We start from the raw sequence: 26650 nt of genomic DNA, 5'->3' as shown, positions 1-26650 counted from the left end.
GCATTGCACCTGCAGGAATCTCTTACCCTCCTGCCTACATGACCAGTCCTCCCCTGTGCTCCTTTGCTGCCATCCTCTCCCTGCAGGAGGAAAACAAAAACTCATCAGTATCTGTAGCATCTCTAAATGCAAAGTGGGATTTTCAGCACCTGCAGTGTCATTTCTGTTTTTCATAATCTGCCATTAAATCAACAAAACAAAGTGACACATGCAGCTAAAAATGATATATGTGCAAAATTAGTTAGGGGTGTGTTGAGTGCTACAAAGTCTGCATAGGCCCCACCTCATGCACAATGAGGTGGGGGCAGGATTTAAGGACATAGTAAATGCTTATTCACGATCCAAATATAAAGTTACAAGCACCAAGGGGTTAGCATGTCTTAGCATTATGGCTGGAAACACTTTACCTTCTCCCCTTTCATGCCTTGTTTCCCCTCAGGTCCTGGTCTTCCTTTGACTCCCTGCACAGGAATAATAGTTTTATTTTTTTTTCTTCTAATTTCTCTGTCTAGAGCATTTGTTTTCAGGCAGACATTACTGAGACATCCTTACAATATTAATGTTTTGTGTGGTCTTAAAAATTAATCACCAGCAAACAACTGCTGCAGCAGCAAAAAATGCAATGTCATCATCTGCGCTATACTGTACACATCTGCATACTTACAGGAGCCCCCGTGGGTCCTGGTGGACCCTGGGGTCCCATCTCTCCAGGAGGCCCCTGAAAAAGAAATGGAAGAAACACAACTCAAGTAGTTGTAGAGGGGAAACAGCAGTCCTCAGCAGTGGTTATCAACATCAGACAAAGAGCTGAAGTTGCTTGATAGTGGTTGTGTTTTCACCTCAAGTCCAGGGAGAGCTGGAGGACCTTGGACTCCTGGCAGACCATCCTCACCCTGCACAGGTAATCAATATCATTGAGGTAGATTTATAGATAAATGCACACAGCTCTCTGTTTTTTCAACTAATGTATTCTTCAAGAAGGCACAGTCGGTGTGCACAGAGGCCATATTGTGTTTATTTATCACTGTCATATAGCGGGTACAAGAGGTCCACACTAACCTGTTCCCCTGGTGGGCCTGGAGCTCCTGGCTCTCCCTTCAGTCCCTGTAGCCCGGGTTCCCCTTTAGCTCCCTGGTCTCCCTGTGGCCCAACTTGTCCCACTGGACCCTATAATGTTGCAAAAAATACAAATTACAACACAATATTAAGTTGTCAGTTTTTTATTCCCTGTTAAAAACTAACTGGGGCAGCTCTGGGGACAGCTCCAGCCAGGGATAGGCCACAAAAAACAGAACTGTTCACATGGATGTCTGATCACCCAACATAAAAAGTGTAGTCCTCCCATGGACACTTAATAAAGTTTGCTGTTACTGTTACAGAATAAAACAAAACACATAATCGTAGAAACGTTGTCCCCTGGACGAAATTTTAAAAGTTCACTCTATGTGAACTGTGAAAATAACAGATTAAATATTGATGGAAAACAAACCAAACACAGTGAACAATGTCCTGACACAGGAACACTTACAGGTGGCCCCAGCTTCCCCATGTCTCCTCTGACACCACGTGCACCACTTATTCCCTATGAAGGAGATAAAGACAGAGCAAAATGGATGGATGGATGGATTTCCACATGCACTCTCCATACAGTATTGTACAACATGGAAACAGAGTTTACCCGAGGGCCCCTCGATCCAGGAGGTCCAGTAATTCCAAAGAGTCCAGACTCTCCCTGGAAAGATTAATGAAAATCTTTATTGCTGCTCCTTGGACATTTCTTCTAGTTTGACTGATTGGATTCAAGTGAAGCCCATCAGGAGGAGAACAGTATGTGACAGGGGCGAGGTTGAAGTCCTCTCAATCAGGTGGTTAACTGAGGACCAGCGCCTCCCCGTCATCAGCAGCTGTAACGCTGACAACCTCAAACAACCTCACTCAAACTCTCAGCGAGTAACTCTAAGCTCAACTATTTATATATATATTTAAAGCAGAAGTAAGTGGAATGTTTGTGTTAATATAAGTCTTAAATGGTTATATCTTCCGACAGCAATCACTTCTATAGAGTGTTTGGTCTGAAACACAGGTCTGTCAGTCACTCTGCTCTGCTGTAAGCCGAGGAGAAAACTTTCCTTGTATCCTACAAGCTTTATCCAATGAGGAGAGAGAACGGCATAAAGGGGCGGTTCTCTCTGTGTGTGCAGCCAAGGGATGCGCATGAATGTGGTGACGTAGGGACGAGGACCAATAGATCCATGACGAGGGCGGGGGCTGCTAACTCCATCGGCTGACAAGAAGTTAGCCAAAACGACCGGATCGCTTACTTCTGCTTTAACATGGATTTCTCATGGAAGTAAAAATCTCCTTCATTTTCTACTTCACCCAGGACTGAAACAGACTGTGCAGACTGATGCAGACTGGGTTACAATAACAGAACAACAGTGACATTTTCCATTGGCTTTGTTTTGTCTCAAACATCATGACTGTGATGATTAGACATTTATGTTACTTAAATTGCCATCAGGTCAACAACAAATGGGGTCAACTGGTTAACTTATGTTCAGGAGCAGGGCCAGGCCTCAACCACACCTCCTTTTGTCTTTTTTTATTAGGTGCTACGGTTACTGGACAGGTGGAGAAAAAACACAAACATAGAGGGACATAGAAAACAACTTATTAAAAGGATTGACAAGACAACTGAGACAAAATAACAAAGACATGGACTGTGATGTTAATGGTGCTGTACATATATTGTGGTGGAAGGTAATGTATGCAAGTACAGTATGTGTGTGTGTTGTTCTGTGTGTGCCTGAGGTTAAACTGGAAGCCACTGGAACCTCTAATCACTAGTCAAGCCTACAAATACCTGGTCAACCCCTTCTTCCTCCGTTTGCCTCAGATTTCTCGACTCTCCCTCCCTTCTTCTCATCCCTCCATCCTTCCCTCCCTTCCCCCATCCTTCTCTATTTAACCAGCGCATCTCCTTCCTAGGTACATGTACTGTCTGGGGGGCATGAATCCAGCTCGGACGGAACCCCCACTCTGAGTCTCCAGTTCATCCTCCCAGACCAGCAGCACAGATCCTCCCTTCACCTTTACCACTCTGTACAATATTATTCATTTCATCCATTAAAACAGCACATTGTTGTGGCGTGGTCCTTGCTAGTGAATAAACACTATTTTAAAACTCTGAGTGCATGTCAGCAACTTGTTTTTTTTTTCTTCACCTTCTGTCCTGGAGGTCCATTTGGTGCCACAGGTCCACGAGAGCCTGGGATTCCCTACAAACACACCACACACACAACTAAATCAATGGTCTGAATATCTGTAGAGACAGGACTAAAGATTTGTGACAAATATTTGTGTCATATAGATCAATAAATGCCAATCACAGTGGTGAACTGTTCAGTAAAGGTTAAATGCTACATCCTGCAACAAACTCACCTTTAACCCTCTCAGGCCTCCAGGTCCTACTTCACCCATCAATCCCGGTTCACCCTGTTCAACACAAATGAAACACTTTCAGTTGATCATCCGCAATCTCATTCACTAGTTTCATACTTCACTTTCACTCTGATCTGATTTTCTTCTCATTCCATTACAGGGAAACTAAACAAAAGATAACATTTCTATTTTTAATCTATACATTTTTAAAAATTATTTGGTCTAACGAAACTAACAAAAGTCCTGCATTTGTAATATTGTAGACATCACATCATCAAAACTTTGAAAGGACAAATATCACTACTATAGTCTCTCAATTCCTTCTTGGGGGTGTGTTCAGGTTTCATTCAAATATGACAAAAATATCAACTGCCACACATCCGTGAGGGGTAAAAATGCTCACCATCAGTCCAATGTGGCCCTTCTCTCCCTTAGGACCCCTTTCTCCATTTTCTCCGAGGGCTCCCCAGGGGCCTTCACGACCAGACAGACCTAGAGGTCCCACCTCACCCTGTGGACAGAAAGCGGTGAACTCCCTCATAGTTTTACCTCTAACAAACTAAAGTACAGTAGTAGTGATGCTTACTGTACCTTCTCCCCTTTGGGACCAGGATCTCCAGCCTCACCAGGAGGCCCCACATCTCCCTGTAGAGGAAGGGTTCATTAGGCCGGGGATGAGTAATTGTCTATGCACAAGCAATGTATTTATTTTGTGTGATATTAGTAGGTGTGGTAAGGCTGAGCCTGCCTGAGCTGGATCAGTATGGATCAGGTCAAGATAACAACACCCGCCAGCTGGTTCATGTCAGACTTTGGGACAAGCACCTCACAGATCAAACACCTTGTTTAACTGGTGTTATTTTGTAATTACTAATGCACAGTGAGATCAGTCAATAGCATGTGTATGTGTTGCCATTCATCAGTAAACAGAATATTTGGTAACACTTTATTTTAAGGGGTCCTTGTTCCTGTGTATCTACCTAATTAATTACAGTGTAATTACCTATGTAACCGTATGTAATAACATGTACTTACATTGTAAATACATAGTGTATTTTGGTGTACTTACAGGTCCTTGTTACACTTGTAATAAGAAATGCCAAAGTGGCCTCTCTCTTTGCACAAGCATTTCTTATTACAAGTGTAACAAGGACCTGTAAGTACAACAAAATACACTATGTATTTACAATGTAAGTACATGTTATTACATACGGTTACATAGGTAATTACACTGTAATTAATTAGGTAGATACACAGGAACAAGGACCCCTTAAAATAAAGTGTTACCGAATATTTTAAGGCCGTGGTCTTTGTATTCTCTCATAGACTGTTGACTGATTTTTTTAAAGTATATTTTAAGGCTTTTTATGCCTTTATTGGATAGTACAGTTTAGAGAGAGGGGGAATGACATGCAGTAAAGGGCCGCCCGAGGACAGTAGCCTCTACATATGGGGCACCTGCTCAACCCACTGCGCCACTCTGCGCCCCGGTAGACTGATTTATTTTAGGAAAATGAATTGTTTGGATTGTTTGATTTGTTGCACTTGGCACTACCTCTAGGTGGTGTTTGAGATACTCTCACCATTCCTGAATTTGATTCTGCTTTTTTAAACCAGATGCTTCAAGGCAGAAAGTACATTTACAGTTTGTCAGAAAAAAGTTGAATGTTCAAAGGTGGTCGTTTAAAGCTTTTTCATGGTGAACCTGGAATCTTTTTCAACTTTATAGACTGATAACCATCTAATACCAGCAATAAAAGACAAATACATCTGTTCACCATCACACACTTTAGACTATTTGTGTGATGTCATAAAGTAAACATGGTGATGGTGATCTGGTCCTGAAATTCTTCACTGAATTAGAAAATCACCTCTTGTGAAGCTGTTGTCATTTAAGAGACAGCAGTTCAACATGTGTGTCAGCATCTGTAACCATTCACAGCTGCAACAACAATAAATGCACCTACCTCTGCACCCGCTGGTCCTGCTGGTCCCTGTAGACCTTTCAGACCCCCAAGTCCTCTCTCTCCTGCGGGCCCTGGAGGACCAAGTTTCCCGCAAGACCCTAGGTCCCCCTGTCAAACACAACAGCATCGGAGGCAGACAATCAGACAGATATTGACTGCAGGTCCTTCAGTCAGAGCACACTGCTGGGCCTCTCCAAACTTGAGGCTGCAGAATGTTCCACTACATTCAACACAGTCAGCACCACTTCATCCTGTATGAAACAAATTAATCTTAACTGAAAACAATCACTTACCTGATCTCCTTTCCGTCCAGGTGGGCCCTCGATTCCTGTTTGGCCTGGGAGACCCTGATGTGTCAGAAATCAAAACAATCATCATCTGACAGAACTCTCTGTGGTAGAAGAGCTGAATGTGGACAGACGGTGTATTTGATCCATCTGACAGCATGAAGGTGATCAGGACTTTACCATCACCATATTAACTCCCTTTTTCTCTGCTGTCAGTCACAACACAGAATACAAATTTGTATTTGTATTTCAATACAACAGAAATATAGATGTGGCTTCTCCGCAAGAGCTGCTTGTCAAATCCAGACTGGATTTAGGATGTTACTAAACACACGCATGGCCCATGTTTGAGAAGCTGCTGATGGCAGCGCACATGTCAGCCCATGATCATATGACAGCTGTTCCAACCTTTGGGCTATAAATATACGTACGTACTCGATCAAGATATGATACATACAAGACATTTAAAGCAGAAGTAAGCGGAATTTTTGTGTTAATATAAGTCTTAAATAGTTATATCTTCCGACAGCAATCACTTATATAGAGTGTTTGGTCTGAAACACGGGTCTGTCACTGTCACTCACTCTGCTCTGCTGTAAGCCGAGGAGAAAACTTTCCTTGTATCCTACAACCTTTATCCAATGAGGAGAGAGAACGGCATATATATAATACGGTCCTCTCTGTGTGTGCAGCCAAGGGATGCGCGTGAATGTGGTGACGTAGGGACGAGGTCGGGGACTGCTAACTCCATCTGCTGACAAGAAGTTAGCCAAAACAACCGGATCGCTTACTTCTGCCTTAACAGATAAAGACGCCAGATGATATTAGATGTAGATCACAGGTTAATGAATGACCTTCAGCAGACTCGGCGTGCTCAACTCCAAGTATAAGAAAAGTAAACCGGGTGCCAGTCCAAAAAATCAACAGAGTACAGCGCTGAGGACGGCTGACTGTCGAACGCGTCCGTTTTCTTGCTGCTGTGCAGTTTCATGAATTAAAAGTGTTAAACTTATAGTGAGTGCTGTCAAACACTTTTTTGTACTCTAATGAATGACCTTTTCATTTGGAAATGTTTTTAGTCACACAATGTTTTTAGCTCTGTGTGTGTAAAAAGATGACTGAAAACACTGTTCTTTATTATTAAACTTAACCCACCTGTGGTCCATCTTGTCCTGTGTGACCTGCATCACCAGGTACGCCAGGTAAGCCCTAGAGATTGTAGTTGATCAGTAAATCTTACACACAGACTTAACTTAGATCATAAAGGCTGATATTCCATGCGTCCATGAGGCTATGTTCTGTAATTTACCTTGGGTCCTCTTTCCCCTGCTGCTCCTGAAAACCCATCAGGACCCTGTGAACCCTGAGGAGATCCAACAAACAAGCTGTTTTTTTAAATGTGTTTATGTGACGGGTCAATCAGAAGTTCTCACAGATGTGTTTAATTGAAAACACAAAGAGGTGAGCCTCTTAAGCATAAATTACATAAAATAAATCAGCAGTCGATGGTAAGTACCCACTCACTGGGATTCCTGCTGGCCCCTGTGGCCCCTGAGGTCCTGGGGGACCTATACTTCCCCTGGGTCCTGGTTTTCCAATCGACCCATCAGCACCTGGAACACCTGGAGAGCCCTAGATATCACAAACAGCTGTTAGAACAGAGATCAGCCGTAAAGTGTTGTGTGAAAACAAATCTAATCGGTTCTTTTAACTTTACAAGTGTGTTTGAAAGACATTTTGGAGTCTCACAAATTCAAGACTCACTCTGAAGCAAAAACAGACACAAAATGTGCAGCATATTAAAATCACAGTGTTGTTGTTTATCAGTAACACCCAATGAGCTGTGAGTCACAGCTGAGTCAGTCAAACTGACTCTAGACAGGAAATTGTCTTGATGGATGCATACACATGTGGTTGTTGTGTTTTTATGAATCAGTGGTGAACAAAGACTGAGAGTATCAGTTTTGATGATTGGTTTATAATCAATGACTTGCATTTTTCAGCAGGTGTTGTGGAGACCTCACTGAAAGAAAATCAATTAAATCACATTTGGTGACCAACAGTTTAATGTCATCTGTTCCACATATATAATTAATGCCTGTCTGCACAGTATCACTCTGGGATACTGTTGTTATGCTCAGTAACAAAGACAGTGTCATCATGAAAATGACTGATTAGTTCATGCTGAAGTTACACAGCCTCGATTGTAATCTGTTTTAGTGCAGACTACAGGAGTAATAGGTTTCTTCCTCTGTGTAGACAGATAGCACCTGTAAAACTACACACCTACACCGCTTCATAACTACCCACACACCGCCCTGCTGTACACACTCCCACTTCATGAGTCAAATAATGACATCAAGATTAAAACATGTGGTAAAAAGCTGTTAAGTCTCTGTGAAAATACTTCAGTATAAGGTGTAACTCACGGCTGGGCCGTGTATCCCTTTAGGTCCTTCATCTCCAGGTCGACCCTGTGAGAAACAACATGAATTCCAGTTAATACACTGGTTGACTAGGAGACAGAAAACTGTAAGACGCAGCATTTTAGTTCTGAAAGGTTCTCAGCAGATTGAACTGTATCAAATGGTCCCACAACGACAGATTGCCAGCTGCCTCTACATCCCTAAACTTTCACCTTCTCCCTTTGCATCACTCTACTGTAGGGCTGCACAATTAATCGAATTTTAATCACGATCACGATTTTGGCTGCCACGATTAAATTAAGATGATCGTCACGATTATTAACATGTAAAAAAACGGGCTGTGCTGCATATGAAATCAAGCGCTTTCTCGACCAATAGTCCGCCAACCACCAGGGGGCGAACGAGAGGTCAGGGCTCCATGAAGCTGCCTAACTAACAAGCGAGCGCATCCTCCCTTTACATGTTGTTTACAGTCCAGAGTGTGTGTCCCGGCCGGTCAGTCGGCACCTTCAAATGCTGCTGTACTGTGTCACCTTCTGCGCCCGGTGTTACGTCTCACTCAGACTAGAGAGTGAGACGATGTCGGGAGCAGACGGTGACAGTAGACATGACGTGTGTCTGTGTCTGGTCAGTCAGCACCTCCAAAAGGCTGTCTACTGTCGCCGTCTCTCTCTGGATCGGATCGAGGTCGGGCTGCGGGGTGGTCTCGAAGCTGGACCGAGACCCCGTCACCCCACGCGGCCGTTTTGGTGTTAATTACATACGTCGTGTAAATAAAATGTTCCGACCGTGATCATAACGGCCGGTAACGGCGATCTATGGTCGTTTTGGTGGCAGCACAGTTGAGCCAGGCCGACCTGCTGGACGCTGCCTGTGTGAAAACACTTGGTCTGTTCATTAAATGTTTTTAATTTGTTCCAAATTGCTGCTGAACCACCCGTGCTGTGCTTTGGTCCATGCTGGACAGACTCTTGCCCACACATCTCTGTGTATCATTGATGGCAAAAATTAATTTTTACCTATACCCTACTTTGAAATTACATTTCAGAGCCTGTACTTTCTTACTTGTATTTGAGTAAAGGAGTTGAATCAGCAGCTAGGCTACTTCTACCAGATTTTTGTTTTGTTTTTGTTTTTCACACAAGTATCTGTACGCTACTGTACAGAATGACACCTCTGCACTCTGCAATGGCATTTATTTTTCGCTAGCCCTTTGTCTTGGGTAAATTTTATTTTAGGCTATTATTTAATTTTATTTTACGTTTTATTTTGAACTGAAAGCCTTGTTCACATAGCCTATTGTTTGTTTCAAATAGAAAGTGCAATAAAAACATGTTTTATCTAACATAATGTATAATCGTGATTAATAATCGTGATTTCAATATCGACAAAAATAATCGTGATTATCATGTTGGCCATAATCGTGCAGCCCTACACTGTCAAATAATGTTGTTCAAAAGAGCAGTTTGGAAACATAGTACATGTTACTGTTAACTTTTGAATGAATTACATCACTCTCTATCTCTACAATGGATAGATTTTCATCTGTAAATCTGTGATCTTCTCTGGCATGTTTTTGGATCACTGGTCTTTTGTCTAAGCTTCAATTAAAACAGAAAACGAAAAATTGCATGCTCATGTTAACATGCAAATTACCACTACTTTTTAAAAATGAATTCCCTCAGAGACAGTGGCTCTGTTCAAACATTTCAACAGGCGTCTCCACATGTGTCAAATGACTATTTGTAATCAGGTCTAATTTCCCTACATTATGTACATTTAAATAAACACATATGAGTTGTTTTTAACATGGGGTGGGGGTAGAACCAATCATTACATTGCTCAAAGTTCTACAGTGAATTAAGGTTTTATTCATTTCAAATAGTCAAATATTTCAGTCCATAATCAAACTGTGTTTGACGATTAATTTAAATAATTTAAAATCAACAGCATCACAGTTTAAGTTCATCAACAAAATGTGGTGGGAGGAAAGCATCTACTTCTCATTGATTAACAGACTCTCCAATTAAAGACTTCTCTCACCTGACGTCCCTGGAGTCCCTTCTCTCCAGGAGGACCTGGCAGACCCTAAAAAAAAACAGGCAAGGCAAGTTAGAACACGTTAATCCCACCCACGACTCACACTTCTGTCTGAGTACACAAAGGGGAAATAAAACAGATTTCAGTTTTTGTAAAACTGATATATTTTGATTTTTTTTCTCAATTGCATGTTGAACTCAACCTGCCAAAAGGTTTGTTGGTCAAGGAACACTATGAAGGGGATGACAGGGAAAATAACGATAAAAAAACAATATTCGAGAGTGCTATATGATAATCTCTCTCTGAACCCTAACATAAATGAGCTGTCAACCTCTGTGTGTGTGTGTGTGTGTGTGTTGGACTTGACAGTACAGTAGGTGATAAACACCACATACATCCTAGATGTCTGATAATCAGAGGTGTGGACTTGGACTCGAGACTTGAGACTTGACTTGGACTCGAGTCCCGATTTTGATGACTTAAGACTTGCTTGATCAAATCAAAAAAAGACTTGGACTCGCTTGGGACTTGATGCCAAAGACTTGAGACTCTACTTGGACTTGAGAGCAAAGACTTGAGACTCTACTTGGACTTGAGAGCAAAGACTTGAATTCAAGTCAAGTCACAAGCAGCAAGCACAAATATTAAAATATTTAAAAAAGTGTCACATCAATGTTATACTGCAGCAGCCAGCCAGAGACATTCCTATAGAACCCTCTCCTGTTATCAGTCTTGGCTGTATAATTAATGCCAAAACACTAATTCCTACCACACACATAAAGATAATCTGGCTGTTTTTGCCCCGATTTTCCCCCTTCCGACCAAAGACAAAAATCGCCCGATTATCTTGGCTCTTAAGAGTATTTTATGAGATTCTCCTGTGGTGTGTGGTGTTTGGATTTAAATTCTCCCAACAATCGGCTCTTAAAACGGTCGGCGGCGACCAGTATTTACTGTTGTTGGTCCCAACAATCGTGACCGTTTGGATCAAAAATCGGCTTGTGTGTGGGGGAAGCCGACAATCTCGAGTCACCGGCTCTGCTTCTTTATGTAACCAATAAAGAAGCGAGCTGACTGCAGCACACGTAGCATAACAAACCAGTGTGGCTAACGGCTCCATGGCATGGATCTATATAATACATCCATGCACCATGGCTACCATCAACAGAGTAGCCTACATCAGATCACATTTGATCACACGAGATTTCTGACGTGTTACTGTACGTCAATTTTAAATAGCTTTATTGGCATGAGAAGGCAGTGCTTATAGACAAAGCATATCACAAGAGAATATTAATAAAAATAAACAGATGAATAAGTGGCAGAACATTAACAATAAAATATAAACAACTTAACAATTGAGGCGTGGTCATGATCTTTACTTATCATTAATTATAATGGATTTGTTTGGGACTCGAAACAAAAATCTTAGGACTTGGTTGGGACTTGAAAAAAAATCTTAGGACTTGGTTGGGACTCGAAACAAAAATCTTAGGACTTGGTTGGGACTCGAAACAAAAATCTTAGGACTTGGACTTGACTTGGGACTTGAGAGCAAAGACTTGAGACTCTACTCGAGACTTGAGAGCAAAGACTTGAGACTCTACTTGGACTTGCAACATAGGGACTTTCTCCCACCTCTGCTGATAATAATCTGATTTAAAACACCTGCCTGTAAGCCTGCCCCCGGAGGTTGCCATGGTGATTTTATCTGCTGGGTTAGATCAAGCTGAAATGTCCCTCTCAAACTCAGGCTTACAACTTAAACAGCCCACACTGTGTGTGTGTGTGTGTGTGTGTGTGTGTGTGTGTGTGTGTGTGTGTGTGTGTGTGTGTGTGTGTGTGTGACTTCATATAACTGTATGCGACTCAGGGTCAGAACTATCAGTGCAATAGTTGATCAACTGCAGAGATATCAGAGGAGCTCCTAATTCATCAATTGGCCTCAGCTGTGGCTCTGGCCCGAGGCTCAGAGTTTGCCATGGCAACAGTTTAGGGAAGTAACTTCATGTCCAAGGTATTAGACATGTCCCTCCTGCTGTTTTCCTAGACTGTAAAGTCACTAGGGTTTAGTCCAGTCTGGTCTGGTCTGTTCCACCGCCCCGAGCACGTCTGTTCCAAGTTTCATTTAGTCATAGGTCACATTTCCACCAACACACCAACACTCAGGTACACGAGGACAGATGTCCTCACATCATCTGATCATGTCAGCTGATGGAGAGCCAGGGACATGATGGCTGCCTGTCACGAGGCATGTCTCAGTGTTAGACTTATAATATAAAATGATATTCAGCAACATTTCCTACACTTCATGCTGCAGCAGTGCATCATCCGGTAAACCTACACATTGGCTTTTAGCTGGTGGGACCTCCCAGTGGAGCATACTGTAACAAGTCAAAAAAAGAAAATGGTCAACAATGGCTCTGTTCTTTCTTGCTGTTTTTTGTCACTTAAACTCTATGCCCTGAGGCACTGACCTCTATAGCTATAGAGGTCAGTGCCTCAGAGCTGAAGCCTGTGGCACTAATAAAAACATAAACTGTGGCAGAATGTATGATTGCAGTGCTTCTGTCATTCACTGTGATCAAGTTTTATGGGTTGGATGGGTTAAATCAACATTATTTTATGCAGTTCAGATGCATGTTTATACAACAAACTATTTATTTTATTTTTTATGTAAACTCTACAAAACATGGAGATTAAGATCAGGTGTCCTGTGAAGGCCTGATTGCTCCAGCTGAGTGGTAATGTCAGATGGCATGGGATTGGAAAGTCAGGCGCAGTGTGAAACTTTCTGAGACTCTATTTGTAAATTCATTCAGTTCCTTATTCCAGTCGATATATTTTTCTCTAGGGCCAAATTTTTGAATTGTGCTGAATATAAAATGTCCAGATAAGTAGAAGTCTAGTGCCTTATCTGCACTGAGAGATGGTGTTATTACTGGTTGCTCAGTGAGCTATGTGCAGTGAATACTGGATAAACATTCTGCGAGTTAAATAAAATAAAATAAATCTGCCTTTGGTTAATTGTTGTTTGAACTGTTTGATCATCTTCCATCATCACTGTATCTACTACAGTACAATCTTCTTTCTGCTGCTATGACCACAAAGAAAGTTAGAAAACAGTTCAGGTTCAGGAGCAGCAAGACCTGTGAACAACAGTAGCTAAACAGGACAGTGAAGACAGCAGGAACATTGGTGCCTCTCTGCCCTTCTTGATAAGGATCTATCAGCAGCACTGCAATCACCAGCCACCTCCATCATTTAGGACCCTCACCACCCTTCTCACGCCATGTTCTCCCTCTTGTCTCAGAAAAGGTTCAGAAGTATCTGCTGCCAATCCAGCAGGATGCTCAACAGCCTACAATAAGCAATCAGCCGGAGGGTTAGTCGTCATTAAATTATTTGCACTGAAAGGAGCTGGTGAGAAACATTTATTTTCCATTTCATTTTGTGTGTGAAAATACCCTTTGAAATGAAAATAAATTTGAATCTGAATCTTAATAAAAAATTGTCTAAAAAACTGTAACCCAGAACATTTCCTGTATGTCAAAGACAGTGAGGACTGTATTGTCACATGAAGAAAAATCACAGGTTTAAAAAAAAAATTCTGCAAATACTGATCCCCACTGCCTTCACTCTCTCTTTTGACATTTCATTTTATTCCCTCTGAGGATGAAGAACAGACATGATTTTAAGAAACTGTTGCAGTAAGGCATGCAACCTGACTCAGACAGCCCGTGCCCTGCTTTTGTTGACAGGATTATTTTCTACAGTTTAGCTTTCAGTGCCTTCACATAAGTGAATGAAAGCATCCAGTTTACCACGGTATTCCATGTTCGAGCCTGCAGCTGATGAATCCACCTTCTTGGTGCTGTATGACTTCACTCCATGTCAGACTGATGGATTTCAGTACAGCAGTGGGCGACCATGTGAGTGAGCAGAGTGTGCACTGTGCAGCCAATGACACCACAAGGAGGACAGCGGGGAAGTAGTGAACTTCAGACAACAGCCCCACTTGCACTGCTCAAACTAACCCTTTCCATGCAAGAGGGACTTTCCTATTCCCAAATCCAACCAACCAAAAGACAGGGGGACTGATTTATCGGGGGCGCACAGAACGTTTGACCTTGCAGCTTTTCTCACCACTTAGACAAATTGTCTAAGCTAGTTTCTTTTCTAATAGTAGAAACAACAACAAGACAAAGCTTCATCTATCTGTGGGGACAGTGCATGCTGGCACTGAGGTTCATGTGTGCGTACACTAGCGGTGTCCTCCACTAAGGATTTTCTCATCTGATTTGTCAGATTTTGCCTTTAGTCAACTAATCATTGAAACATGTTGTTTTTTCCCTCATTGATTCATGATCTCATCCATCCTTTCCCTCATCTCATTCATTAAGCTCACATTAAACATCACCGTCTCTCTTTTGGGGATGGTGTAGCGATGATGAGTATGAGTATCTGCTGTGAATTAACAAGTGTGACCGGAGAATGAAAACATGAAGTCCCATCATTGTGTGACCATGATATGTGCATCAGTGCTTGTATAGACGGTTCAGAGGTTGAGTGTCACAGCACCATGGACAGCGCTGTTAGACGGGCGCGTCGGTGCTCGAGCACTCACTGTGATGTTTCTATCAAAACAGTCTCGCCTATATTATAAGAAAACAAAGAAATTCTCTGTAAAATCAGATGTTCAGCAGCAGGGAGAACCCCAACATATAACCACATTTTTGCGACGATTCGACGACGAGGTTGATAGTTGAATCAGACCTCCCGAATAGTCGACAATTCGAGGTCAACCGTAGCGTACACCTGCTTATCCATGCAATAATCCAATCAGCCGGCTGGAATGAGCAGTGTTATTATTGTTGGTGCCTGTTGTTCGGTTGAGCTGTTTCTGAAACTGCCGATCTCTTGAATTTTCATACAGTCTGAGTTCTACTCCTATGCAGTCAAAAACTAAAACACATCCAGTGAGCAACTGAAACACCCGTAAACCCCTTAGACCGTGTAGACCTGTAGTAAAGATATAAGGCAGAACAGTGTCAAACACACACTGCCCAGTGAAGCTGGGCTGCAACATGTGGAGAAAAAAATCATTATCATTGGGGATTTCTCCTGGCGCTCTCACACTGAACAGGACAACAGAGAAACACAGTTATTTATCCTCCATCGGCTGAACGTGACACATCACTCTGCCATTAGATTTGCCAGCGGTGCCCCCAAGAAAATCAATCACTGTGTCCTGTTCGCTTTCATAAACTGGCAGTCCCAGTAGACCAGCTGCACACTTCACTGGTTTATAGAGCAAACCCTCCTTGGCATGACCCCATCATCAGTGCTGTCTTAATCAAATCCTCCCTAACAATACTCAGTCCCTCTCTCATATACTCCTAACAGCTCCCAGGGGTCTGTGGATAGGAAATGAAAAACAAAAATAGACTGTTCACACTTACTGGAGGTCCTGGCTTCCCAACAGGCCCAGGTAAACCTCGTAAACCTGGCTCACCCTGAAGGACAAGAAAAGAAGAGATTTTTAGTTAGATTCATCTTGTCACAGTTAATTTTAACAACTCTGAATAAAACTTGATATAAAATATCGGCACTTTGTTAGAAATGTCAGCAAAAATCTGTTTCATTCTCCTGGCTGGATTGTTGCCACACATGCCTTTATGAGCTCTTTAACATCTTTGACGATTATCACATATAACGCAGTCAGTGCAGGCTGCCTTTATAAAGCTTTGAGATCAGAGACATGTGAGACAAAGATGATCGTACCCTTTCTCCGTTGACACCTGGAGGCCCACGCATTCCCACACTCCCTTGGATGCCCTGATTGGACAAGAAGCAACAGATGGAAGAAGTGAATGATCAGTTAATCTCACAAATCAAGCAGCTAGTCCAGTACCACAAGACAAAAACAACCCTAACTCTGCTACTAGCTTGTTCTACATCTTGATCATTCTGTCAAGGTTCTATATCAGTGCTTATAATAATTCATTTTATTTATAACGCACTTTCACAAGTGCTCAAAGACGCTTACATGAGCAAAATTATAATACAGACAGAGAACAATGTACAATATCAAAAAGAAATAGAATTAAATGAAACAGATACAATTTGGAAATTAGACACATTTAATTACACATTAAAAGCAGTTTTAAAAGGTGGGGTTTTAGAGGGTTTAAAGGTGTGGAGGTCTGTACAGTCTCTGATGAGTTTTGGGAGTGAATTCCACTGGGTGGCAGATACGTTAAAACTTAATTTACAACAGTGTCCTTCATTGATCATGTACTGTATATTCTGTGTACAGTGTGCATGTGCTATGAAAAGGTGGTGCAGGTGCATTCCTTGTATCTGCCCGGCTGAAAAATCACTTACATACATGCCTATTGGGCCCTGAGGTCCCTCCATGCCTGGCTTCCCTGTGAAACCCTGAGAAAACACACACACGTTTATATAACACAAAATTATGAAATACAAACACACACACAGATATCTGTGCGCCTGTGGGCTCACCGTCTCCCCTGGGGGTCCTGGTAAGCCTGGAGGTCCCGTCTTCCCTGGTGGCCCCTTTCAGATGAAAACACTCTGTTACCAAAGTCCTTAAGTCACAATTCGTTAATCTATTCAGCCAATCAGATTTGCAGGACTGCACAAACGTATATATGGTATAAATTATTCATGACTTTAAGCTTTAATAAAATTGTGAATTATTAAAAAAAAAAAAAATACTGTTGTCATGAAGGAGGAACTGAGGTGCAGTTTTGGGCACTTGTGTGTTGGCTTCCTTTTTCCAGCTCTTTCCAGGTTCCCTCATATTTACTTCACATGACACAGATTTACAGTTGCTAGAACCCAGCGACTATTTCTTGTGCTATATGCTTAATGGATCCGTTCATCTCCAAATTTGCTGCCTGGCTGCCTCAACTCTGAGGAAGTCAGTTTCAAATCCTCTGTCCTTCAGACAACAAAGCCACAGAGTGACAATTTGGCATACCGTAGAACCTGGTGGACCATCTGCTCCTCTCTCCCCAGCGATCCCTTGAAAACCCTGAAAAAAATACAGTAATAAAAATTGTGAGGAAAAAGAAGTGAAATGGGAAAAGAGGAATGAAAGAAAACATGGGAGTCGCAAAGCTGTTGAAAAATACAGTATAGAAGTGCAAATGTGAAACAAATTGCCATGTGTTGCACTAAACAGTTACATATTTAGTTTTTAAATGAGTTGATTCAGTATTTCACTAATTAGTTACTTAATCTACCATTTAATTGCGTCTTGGTCATTCATTTGATGGAATTCATGAAGCTGCTGCCTAAATGTCATTATGTATTGGTAATGAAGAATTTAATTTAATACTCTTTAACAGGCTACATTTGTCTTTGTTAACTGAAGCAATTAATAGTGAGGAGACTGTAAATTTGTCAATACAGAGCTTGTTCGTCAGCAGCAGAACATCTGGAGCAGTAAATCCACTTTTCTCAGGAGATTAGAAGTTTTCACACAAATTACACAATGTAAACATGTGCAATATGAAGGTATCCACATCATTTTGGCGAATCAGTGTGTCTATACCACATATTGTATATTATATGTAAGCATGTGTGTGATACGAACTCACATCTACTTGCACTATGATCAGCCCCAGCCACCGAAATGCTTACTTAACACACCTGATATGTTTCACTGGCTGGTAGTACTTTATTTTGTGTCCTGTAAAAATCTGTCTTTGGCAACATTTCTTGTGTTCGCTTGCTCACAAATCTGTAAAATCCTCCATAATTTGAACCTGGGACGTCTTGTAAAACTGTAATAATGTGTTTGTGTTCATCCGAACCCTGCAGCATTTGGCAAAGAGCCAAACAGAGCCGAGGTGCAGGGATGATGTCACAAACTGAGCACCGAGGTCGTCCTGTAGGTAACACTCTTACCGTCAGTCCATTACTGCCTGCACTGCCAGCTGCACCCTGGGGACCCTGAAACGGAGACAGAGAAAATATCAGAAACGTCATTTTTCCCAGCAGCAGAGGATATTTATGGAATTAATGTTTAATTAATGTTTAATCAATATTGAATCTCTTTACCATTTTAATTAGAACGTTTAGCATTGTTAGCGCATATTTTCTCACAAAATAAGATTTCAGACTAAATAAACAAACATGGTCAATCTGACGACAAAGATGGGAAAATATGAGGTGTATATGACACCTCTGATCCAATACAACAAATCTCAGCCATGTGAAGCACAGTCGTTCATTATTGGATACAGTTCATTGATGGATAAATGAGACAGAGATACACCATGAACTCTTACTATGGATTTACAACAGCTCACCACAGCCCTGTACATAGACTGCCTCCTGCTGTCCAAACCAACAATTACTACAGAAGAGTCAACTCAACTCAACTCTGGAGCCAGTTTTGACATTTTTGGGGCATTTCCATCTTAGCAGCGTTTCAGTATGTCACTCCTCTAAACTGTCACTCAACAGTCATCTAATCTTGTATTCAGAGAAGACTTTCTTTACAGAGGTGTGTGACTACAATATATGCAGTGTAACATCTCTTCTTTCTGTAAGCATCACTCTGCAAAGCTGGGAATCAGGCCAAGAGATAACGAGTGTGGAATAGGTTTACACATGTTGGTAGGAATTAATTCTTTGAATAAACAGTGGTGCAAGTGTGTGGCAGAGAGTCAAGGAGACACAGACACATACAATCAGCATTTACAGGTGATAGGATTGAAATATGATAGAGAATGGGAACCTGTGTACCAGGCTTTCCTTCTGCTCCCTCTGGTCCTGGTGGCCCCGGCAAACCCTGAGGAATCATCCAAAAACACACACAGAGACACAACACACACACATGCAGACAGTTCATCCTCCATCCTTCATGCAGCCTTCTTTTTTGTTTAGTAGGCTACTCTCAAAATGTGACATTCAAAATGAGCAATAAGAATGACACATGACTTCTCTGCTGGTCAGTACAGGTGTGTCAACTGAAATAACAACTTTTTTTTACAACATACATTTCTAATTTAACTATAGTTTTTGTGTCTCATATTTAACCCATATTCAGATTTTGTAGGACCTGGATTTTAAACAAATGACCAGTCCAGTGTTGACTACACTACACTATGTATCATGTCTGACAGTAGAAAGGTTTACCGGTGGGCCTGGTTGGCCAGTGTGGCCCCTCTGTCCAGTCCGACCCTGAAGAAAAGAAAAGACAGAAGGCAGAATGAGTATAAACTAAATAAATTAAATTAAAACTACGTGGATACTACCTCTAATATGGCATAGAAATGTCTGTGTGGTATTGAGATGAACCCCATAAATAAACTGAAATCAATACCTTGTTCCCTCTGGGTCCTGGTTTGCCGTTACGTCCATCTGGTCCCCTGTTCCCCTTTAAGGAGGTTCAGATGTTAGTGTGTGTTGCTGAGCAGCAGAATCCAGTATTAAGTGTTTGTCATCATCTTTAAAGAAGCATTTTGCCAAGACACTTAAATTAAAAACTACGAGACAGAAATATCAGATGATTCATTCATGACAAATTTTGATGTTACTGAATTTAGACCAGTGGAGCAGAGTTTGACTTCATACCCACATGGTCACAAAATGCTGGATTGTAAAACTTTTTTCCTCATTGTTAAAACAAACATATTGGCATTTTAAAGTGGTTAGTCATCATGGTTAGCAGCTCTCAGCCTGAGAGAACAGCTGTATAATTGTCTTTTGTGACTCTAGAGGAGCTTTGTCAAGTTTTGAAAAATAACCTTGATGATGTCCCTGAAGGATGCTATCAAGTACTGTAGGGTTATGGGATTTGTATCTTGCTAGATTAAAGTGCAGTATGTTCAGAGACAGTCATCCTACATGCATACTGAGCTCTTTCAAATGAAAAGATGTAAGTGTCTGGAATTCCTAAAGGTTGAAAGCACTCTTAGGTATTGCTTATTAACAACCATCTGCAGTTGGAGTCACCAGTGAAGAAGTAAATTGTGGATTACTGAGTGGGTCTTGAAACCATTTAAACAATCATGTTTTACCTTGTGTGTCAAATAAACGGCATAGAGTTGGTGTTTATTCAATAACGGGTTAAATATTTAACAGAAGGCAGAGAATGCCTCCAGCTCTGACAGATGATTCTTTTGCAGTATTCATTTAATTTGCATGCCGCAAAAAGAAGACATTTTTCATTCAAAACATTTAATATTCCTGCAGAATGTAGAAACTGGAGTGTGATAAATTCATGTCGTTGCACTTGGATTGTTAAATACACATGTTAGGCCACTGGATGCTCTAACGTTACACTGTTAAATCTGGTGTTAAATCTGGAACAACATATGAAGTCATCTGACATTTCATGGTGTTCAGAGGCACAAATCATCACTGACCTTCAACCCACGGCTGCCCTGTTTCCCCTGGGGGCCTGTTTCTCCACTTGTGCCCTGAATGAAGAAATATAAAATCAGTCAAGCTTATCTTGTTTTTTCACCTTCACCACACACCCTCTTTCACCTCTCTCTGTCAAGCTTAAAAGACCATGAAACAGACTTCTGCAATCACAGTGGGTTAAATCTATGGTAATGTTTCATTTGTTGCCAGTGTAAATCTGAAACAAGTTGTGTGTTATCTGAAAACAGGAAGGAGATCCATAATCAGGACAGTTTGTAAGAATGTTTAAAATACTTCCAAACACCGAATCAATACAGTTAACACACAGTGCTGTAAAGTGTACCTCGGTGCCTGTGGGGCCAGGCTGGCCCTTGTTCCCTGGGAAACCTGGGAAGCCGATGGGGCCCCTCTCTCCCTGAGGACCCTTAATACCCGCTGCCCCCTTAATACCCTAAGAGAAAAACAGAGACGTTGTAGGGAGCAGAAACTACTCACCAGCTCCTTATTATAGGTTTATACTCAACATACAATTGTACAAAACATGAGTGGTGTCAATTTGCATCTAACTTTCAAAAAAAGTGAAACATATAATAATTTCTCTCAAAATGTTGAGCAGTTTCTTCCAAGTAGCTCTATAACATTCTCTTCGAGCTGAAAATGTTGTTTCCTACTTTGTTGCCTTTAGGTCCTGGATCCCCCTTGTCCCCATCCGGTCCTCTGCCACCCTGTGAAGAACAAAGTGGTCATAAGTAGGTTCAGCCAATAATGTTTTGGAGTAATTACGTTTGTAATCTACACTGCGTACATACCAGTATCCCGGGGAAACCTGTAGGACCTTGTATCCCTGGAGCGCCCTGTGAATGAAACATTATATGATACATGATTTAAAACTTGGCACTGTGAAAAAGGCAAGGCAAGGCATCTTTATATTATATAGCGCATTTCATACCAAGGCAACTCAATGTGCTTTACATAAAGACAAAACATTAAAAAAAAAGAAGCATAAGACAGAATAAAAACAGACAAAAGGGTAATGTCATCATTCAGGACTAATTTAGCAAATTTATGGGCAAAATTACAATACCTAACATATACAGTAGAAGGATAGCTAGAGGATTGAATGGCTGGTACTGTAAAGATGATATTTATTTTTCATTGCATCAAGCTGTAAACTTTAATCTGTTGGAGTGAGTAACTGTGAAGAATGACAGCAGAGTGAAGATGTGATTTCAGTGTTATAAGCAACTGAATGAGTCACAACCAGTAGATGGCAGTGTGAGGCTATAGCAGAGGAGAAACATGTCACTGTACAGTCAGTGTCAACAGTGAGGTGCAGCTACCGTGGTAACAAACGTTATGAGAGAAAACCCAGCACACACCTGGGACTAAACTCAACGTCTGCTTGTGACCTTACACACACACACACACACACACACCTACTGTGTTATGTGTTCACACACACAGTGGCAATGAAACAAACACCATTCATTTAGTATAGTTTAATATAGTCTATAATTAAAACAAAACACAAATCAAGCATTTCCAGTATGAGCTGTGAAACAGTCTCAGTCACTAGCATTGATATGAAGTTAGAAAACAGATAAGAGGACTTTACATCTCCACACCACAGAATTATTTGTGAACATCACATCACAAGACCAAAATCTTTTTGCCCCTGATTTGAACCTTAACATCAAGGGGAAAATTAAATCCCTGGTTTATCAAGGTCTCTCACAGGATGATGTCAGAGTGGCTGTCCACCAGCTGTGGATTAGTAGAGGTTGTGTGATGCAGCAGGACAAAGACCCAAAACATCAAAGTAAATCGACAGGGAACGAGTTCAAAAAACAAGGTCCAAATAAGGTGGAGTGACCCAGGAAAAGTCCAGACCTTAATCTTGAAGAGATGCTGTGGAGTGACCTGAACAGAGCTGCTCACACATCAGACATCCTGAGAATGTGTATGCAGCTCTGCAGGAAGAGTGCTGCAGGTCTGATCAGCAGATTGTTTGATTTTATTGGTGTCAAAGAAGGATTGGCCTGTTATCAGGTCCAAGAGTTCCGTTAGCACTGTGAATGTGATGGATGTGTTCACTGAAAACACCAAAGATTATAATTGTTTGGTATTACTATCTTACATTACATTGTGTTTGACTGAAACCTGTATGCAATTATTAGAATTTCTCTGTTTATTTATTATTATAATTTTTTTTTCTTTTTTCTTTGATTTACTTTTTTGTTGTTGTTTGTTGTACCCTCTTTTTTTTCTTTTTCTTTTTATTATTATTATTATTTTTTTCTTTTTTTTTTTAAATTATGATTATTGTTACTGTCTGTTTGTTCGTTTATTAAAAGAAAAAGACAATTCAAAAAAAAAATACATTGTGTTTGTCTGTGATTGTGGCTTGGATGAAGATCTGATCACACTTTGGCGTTTCCAGCAATGTGAGACTTTACTTTTGGTGGTGAATGGTGCAGAGTGTTACCACTGTGCATGCAGAGACTCATGTAATTTAGTGGGTAAGAGCGAAACCCAGGACATTTCTGTGGTTACAGTCAGATGTCCTCAACATCTCACACACGCTGCACCATGGCAACTCATATGGCCACCTGCAGTGAGGACTGTAGTGGAGCGCCTGCTCAACCTGCTGCGCCACTCGACACCCCATGTTGGGTTTACTTTTGTTTGTCTTTAGATTAGTTTCCTTTTTAGTTGTGCATATAATAATCATATTTTTACTCATGTGTGGTCTTCTCTCATTAGTCCTGCCTTGAGCTGGGTTGTGACAAACGGAAACGCTGCATTTATGATCAATTACTGCAGAAAAACAGATAATTCCCATGGGTTCACATGCTTCCTCCTTAGTGCTGTATAGTGAACCTGCATGTAGGACTGCCATGATGTAATACCCTGGTGAATATGTTCGAGTGCAACTCACCATGGGCCCCTCAAAGCCAGGATCCCCCCGGGCACCCATAGGTCCCACGGGCCCCTGGTGAGAAAACAAAAGAAAAACAAACAAAACCAACAGTAGATCAGTGGTTAGATGCTGTTTATTCTGTTTAAATGGTCAGGTCTGAACTGCATGTGTTGATACACTATTGTAGGCTCCTCATCATGCACAATTAGGTTTACATGTCTGATTAGACAGACTGATTAGGTGGACAGACTGATTAGGTGGTTTCAGTTGGAATAAACTGGACGAATAATTGAAGTAACGGGGAAACCCTGTTACTTCAATTATTCCAACTGAAATTAACTGGATCAAAAAATACAAAATACAAAATAAAATGATGAAAACAAACTCACAAGATCTCCTTTAGGGCCAGGAGCGCCGGTCAGTCCTGGATGTCCCTGTTCAGATGCACAGTTTGACTTTAACCTCCTGTAGTTCCTGAATACAAAGCAGCTCAATGAATCATCAGTCTCCATTAATAGTTTTGTCTTGAACTGTACTCACTTGGGGCCCTCTGAGTCCAGGAGGTCCGATCTGCCCATCTAAACCCGGAGGCCCCTAGTTGGAAGAAAAAGACGGCAACATACTATGTCACACCAAACATAGTGTTTAAAAAGAAATGGAGGAGCTGCAGCATAATTATAATAAACTAAATGTATACCTGTGGGCCTGTGGGACCAGCGCTGCCAGCAGGTCCCAAGTCCCCCTGAAAGACATTTTATTTTACAAATTTAAAGAATGATAAAACAGTCATTTGTCATTTAAACCAAAATATCTGCCAGCATTCATCCATTCAACATTTCTCACTCAACAGAAAAATAAATTGACTATCGGTTTTGATGTGTATGTCCATAATCCATCCAATGGCAGAAATGTCTTTTTCTTTGGAAACTTCCCTGTACTTTTAACCACCCCAATCCACCACACTCTCTCCACCCTCACTCCCTGGTTACCCCCCCCCCCCCCCCCCCCCAGTGGAAGTGTTTAGTGTGATCCTACCCTTGAGCCATTAACCCCTTGAGCGCCAACACGTCCCGTAGCTCCAGGTGCACCCTGTGTCATGCAGAACAGTAAATATTAAGTATAATTATTAATACAGTAATTGGCACTAATAGACAAATAGACAATTTAGCATCTGTCCTCTTACCGTTGACCCTAACAGACCTGGGGGGCCGTCCAGCCCACTCTCCCCCTAGTGACGACAACAGGAAAGTAATAGCATGAATGCTCTCACAGTTCATCAGTTCACATTTTCAGTGCACGTGTGAATACAATATAAGATATATGAAGTATCATCCTTCATGCACATTACTGTCCCAAAATGCTACAGCGGCAAAGAATGCACAGAATGTTTTCTATCCATCTTTCTTTATTTCTGGAAAGCCCATCACTTACGTCAGGCCCAGGTGGTCCCTCTAGCCCGTAACCACCTCGGACCCCTTGAGATCCCTGCAGAGAAAATAAAAGACGTACTGTACTCAATGTCAAATCAATGAAAATAAGTCATTAAAATGCACTGTATTCATAACGCAGAATGGTCACACAGCCTGTGCTAAAACTGTGAAACATTCTTTTTAGACGCCACATAGAGTCAGAATAAACCTGAGAAAAGACTAAAGTGAAAATGAGTGCTTCACCGCCCAGACCTCAAAGTTCAGGGACTGCTTTGGGGTTCAAATGTTTTTTTTCTCTTATTTTATACCAGTATCTACTATCTACATACGATAGGTTAGGACTGTGTTGATATCCAGCACATTGTATTTGCACATATGTTTAATATGAAAGTTGCATTATGTCGAAGGACAAAGGGAAAATGTTCATAGCTTATAACGCACCTACTTTACCAATGTCAAATTTCTCTTTTGCTTCACATTGAAAAAGATACTGTAACAGGAGAGATACTTACTGGTGGTCCAACAAGACCTGGTGGGCCAGGTAAACCAGTTGAGCCCTAAACAAAGACAGAACATGATCATTCAACTTCTTGAATTGTTCACTAAGAGAAATAATAATTTACTTATCAACATTTTTTTTGGACTAAGTAATTTGATTGACGAGTCATTCAGTAAGAGCTGAAGAGCTGATATAGTGTACAACATAACTGAGACGATGCTGTGTCTGTTAAAGCAGAAGTAAGTGATCCGGTCGTTTTGGCTAACTTCTTGTCAGCCGATGGAGTTAGCAGTCCCCGCCCTCGTCCCTACGTCACCACATTCACGCGCATCCCTTGGCTGCACACACAGAGAGGACCGCCCCTTTATGCAGTTCTCTCTCCTCATTGGATAAAGGTTGTAGGATACAAGGTAAGTTTTCTCCTCGGCTTACAGCAGAGCAGACAGACCCGTGTTTCTGACCAAACACTCTATGTAAGTGTTTGCTGTCGGAAGATATAATTATTTAAGACTTATATTAACACAAACATTCCACTTACTTCTGCTTTAACTAGTGTTCTATTAAGCGTTACATTAATGGGTGTAACTTATCTCAGACTGTAAAAACCTTTGTAAAGATGAAACCATTTCCAGAAATAACATTTGAAATAACATATTGGTGGTCGTCAGAAGGGATAAAGGGAAGGAAGGATAAAAAGTTCCTGCAGATCATCCAGACAGCAGAAAATCATGGCGCACGGCTGAGTTGTAGGTATTAGACCACAAGCAATACTACACACAATACTGATGTTATTTAAATCAAAAGCTACAGGCTGCATGGTCTGTCTGTTTTAACGCCATCTAAAAATCATCATCTTTATGACAGTAAGCCACAGAACACCAGAGGTCATTCATTTCAATTTTGTACCACTGTGTATAAATCACATAGGTTCAAAGTCTACTTTAATTTGAATTCAGAATCAGACTAACTTTATTGATCCCCGAAGGGAAATTCTTTGGTTACAAACAAGCTCCCGATGGAAAAATGTAAAACTTAAACATTGTTGGATGATGGATGATAAATCAATGCATCACAGTACCTTCTCCCCAGGTTCACCAATCTCCCCTTTTGGTCCCTTAAGGCCAATGAGACCCTGTTGTGGAAGAGAGAAGACGACTTTCTGCAAGTTTGTTTTTTTTACCCTTATCCTATTCACACAAGCATTGATTCACAACTGACACCACTTAAATAGAT

The 26650-nt window shown here is 41.3% G+C and overlaps 1 protein-coding gene across 1 annotated transcript in view; it reads right to left on the bottom strand.

The window, feature by feature from the left end:
• Positions 1-26650, bottom strand: part of LOC310994289 (uncharacterized protein) — a gene marked incomplete at both ends in the record, with an annotated part of 113653 nt that overhangs the window by 10006 nt on the left and 76997 nt on the right. The window contains 40 exons of the mRNA XM_083982931.1: positions 27-80; positions 665-718; positions 840-893; positions 1060-1167; positions 1529-1582; positions 1679-1732; positions 3225-3278; positions 3442-3495; positions 3845-3952; positions 4033-4086; positions 5409-5516; positions 5702-5755; positions 6597-6672; positions 6851-6904; positions 7005-7058; positions 7212-7327; positions 8125-8169; positions 10165-10209; positions 15624-15677; positions 15946-15999; positions 16549-16602; positions 16687-16740; positions 17168-17221; positions 18100-18144; positions 18935-18988; positions 19336-19380; positions 19523-19576; positions 20568-20621; positions 20912-21019; positions 21240-21293; positions 21378-21422; positions 23507-23560; positions 23878-23922; positions 24029-24082; positions 24186-24230; positions 24524-24577; positions 24672-24716; positions 24920-24973; positions 25431-25475; positions 26496-26549. Coding sequence (XP_083839057.1) covers positions 27-80; positions 665-718; positions 840-893; positions 1060-1167; positions 1529-1582; positions 1679-1732; positions 3225-3278; positions 3442-3495; positions 3845-3952; positions 4033-4086; positions 5409-5516; positions 5702-5755; positions 6597-6672; positions 6851-6904; positions 7005-7058; positions 7212-7327; positions 8125-8169; positions 10165-10209; positions 15624-15677; positions 15946-15999; positions 16549-16602; positions 16687-16740; positions 17168-17221; positions 18100-18144; positions 18935-18988; positions 19336-19380; positions 19523-19576; positions 20568-20621; positions 20912-21019; positions 21240-21293; positions 21378-21422; positions 23507-23560; positions 23878-23922; positions 24029-24082; positions 24186-24230; positions 24524-24577; positions 24672-24716; positions 24920-24973; positions 25431-25475; positions 26496-26549 — 2379 coding nt within the window. The remainder of the gene's footprint in view (positions 1-26; positions 81-664; positions 719-839; positions 894-1059; positions 1168-1528; positions 1583-1678; positions 1733-3224; positions 3279-3441; positions 3496-3844; positions 3953-4032; positions 4087-5408; positions 5517-5701; positions 5756-6596; positions 6673-6850; positions 6905-7004; positions 7059-7211; positions 7328-8124; positions 8170-10164; positions 10210-15623; positions 15678-15945; positions 16000-16548; positions 16603-16686; positions 16741-17167; positions 17222-18099; positions 18145-18934; positions 18989-19335; positions 19381-19522; positions 19577-20567; positions 20622-20911; positions 21020-21239; positions 21294-21377; positions 21423-23506; positions 23561-23877; positions 23923-24028; positions 24083-24185; positions 24231-24523; positions 24578-24671; positions 24717-24919; positions 24974-25430; positions 25476-26495; positions 26550-26650) is intronic.

The sequence above is a fragment of the Trachurus trachurus genome (assembly GCF_905171665.1).
Source record: "Trachurus trachurus genome assembly, chromosome: 12".
Classification (NCBI taxonomy): domain Eukaryota; kingdom Metazoa; phylum Chordata; class Actinopteri; order Carangiformes; family Carangidae; genus Trachurus; species Trachurus trachurus.
Note: the sequence above shows the minus strand (reverse complement) of the source record. Positions and strands in the feature narration are given on the sequence as shown.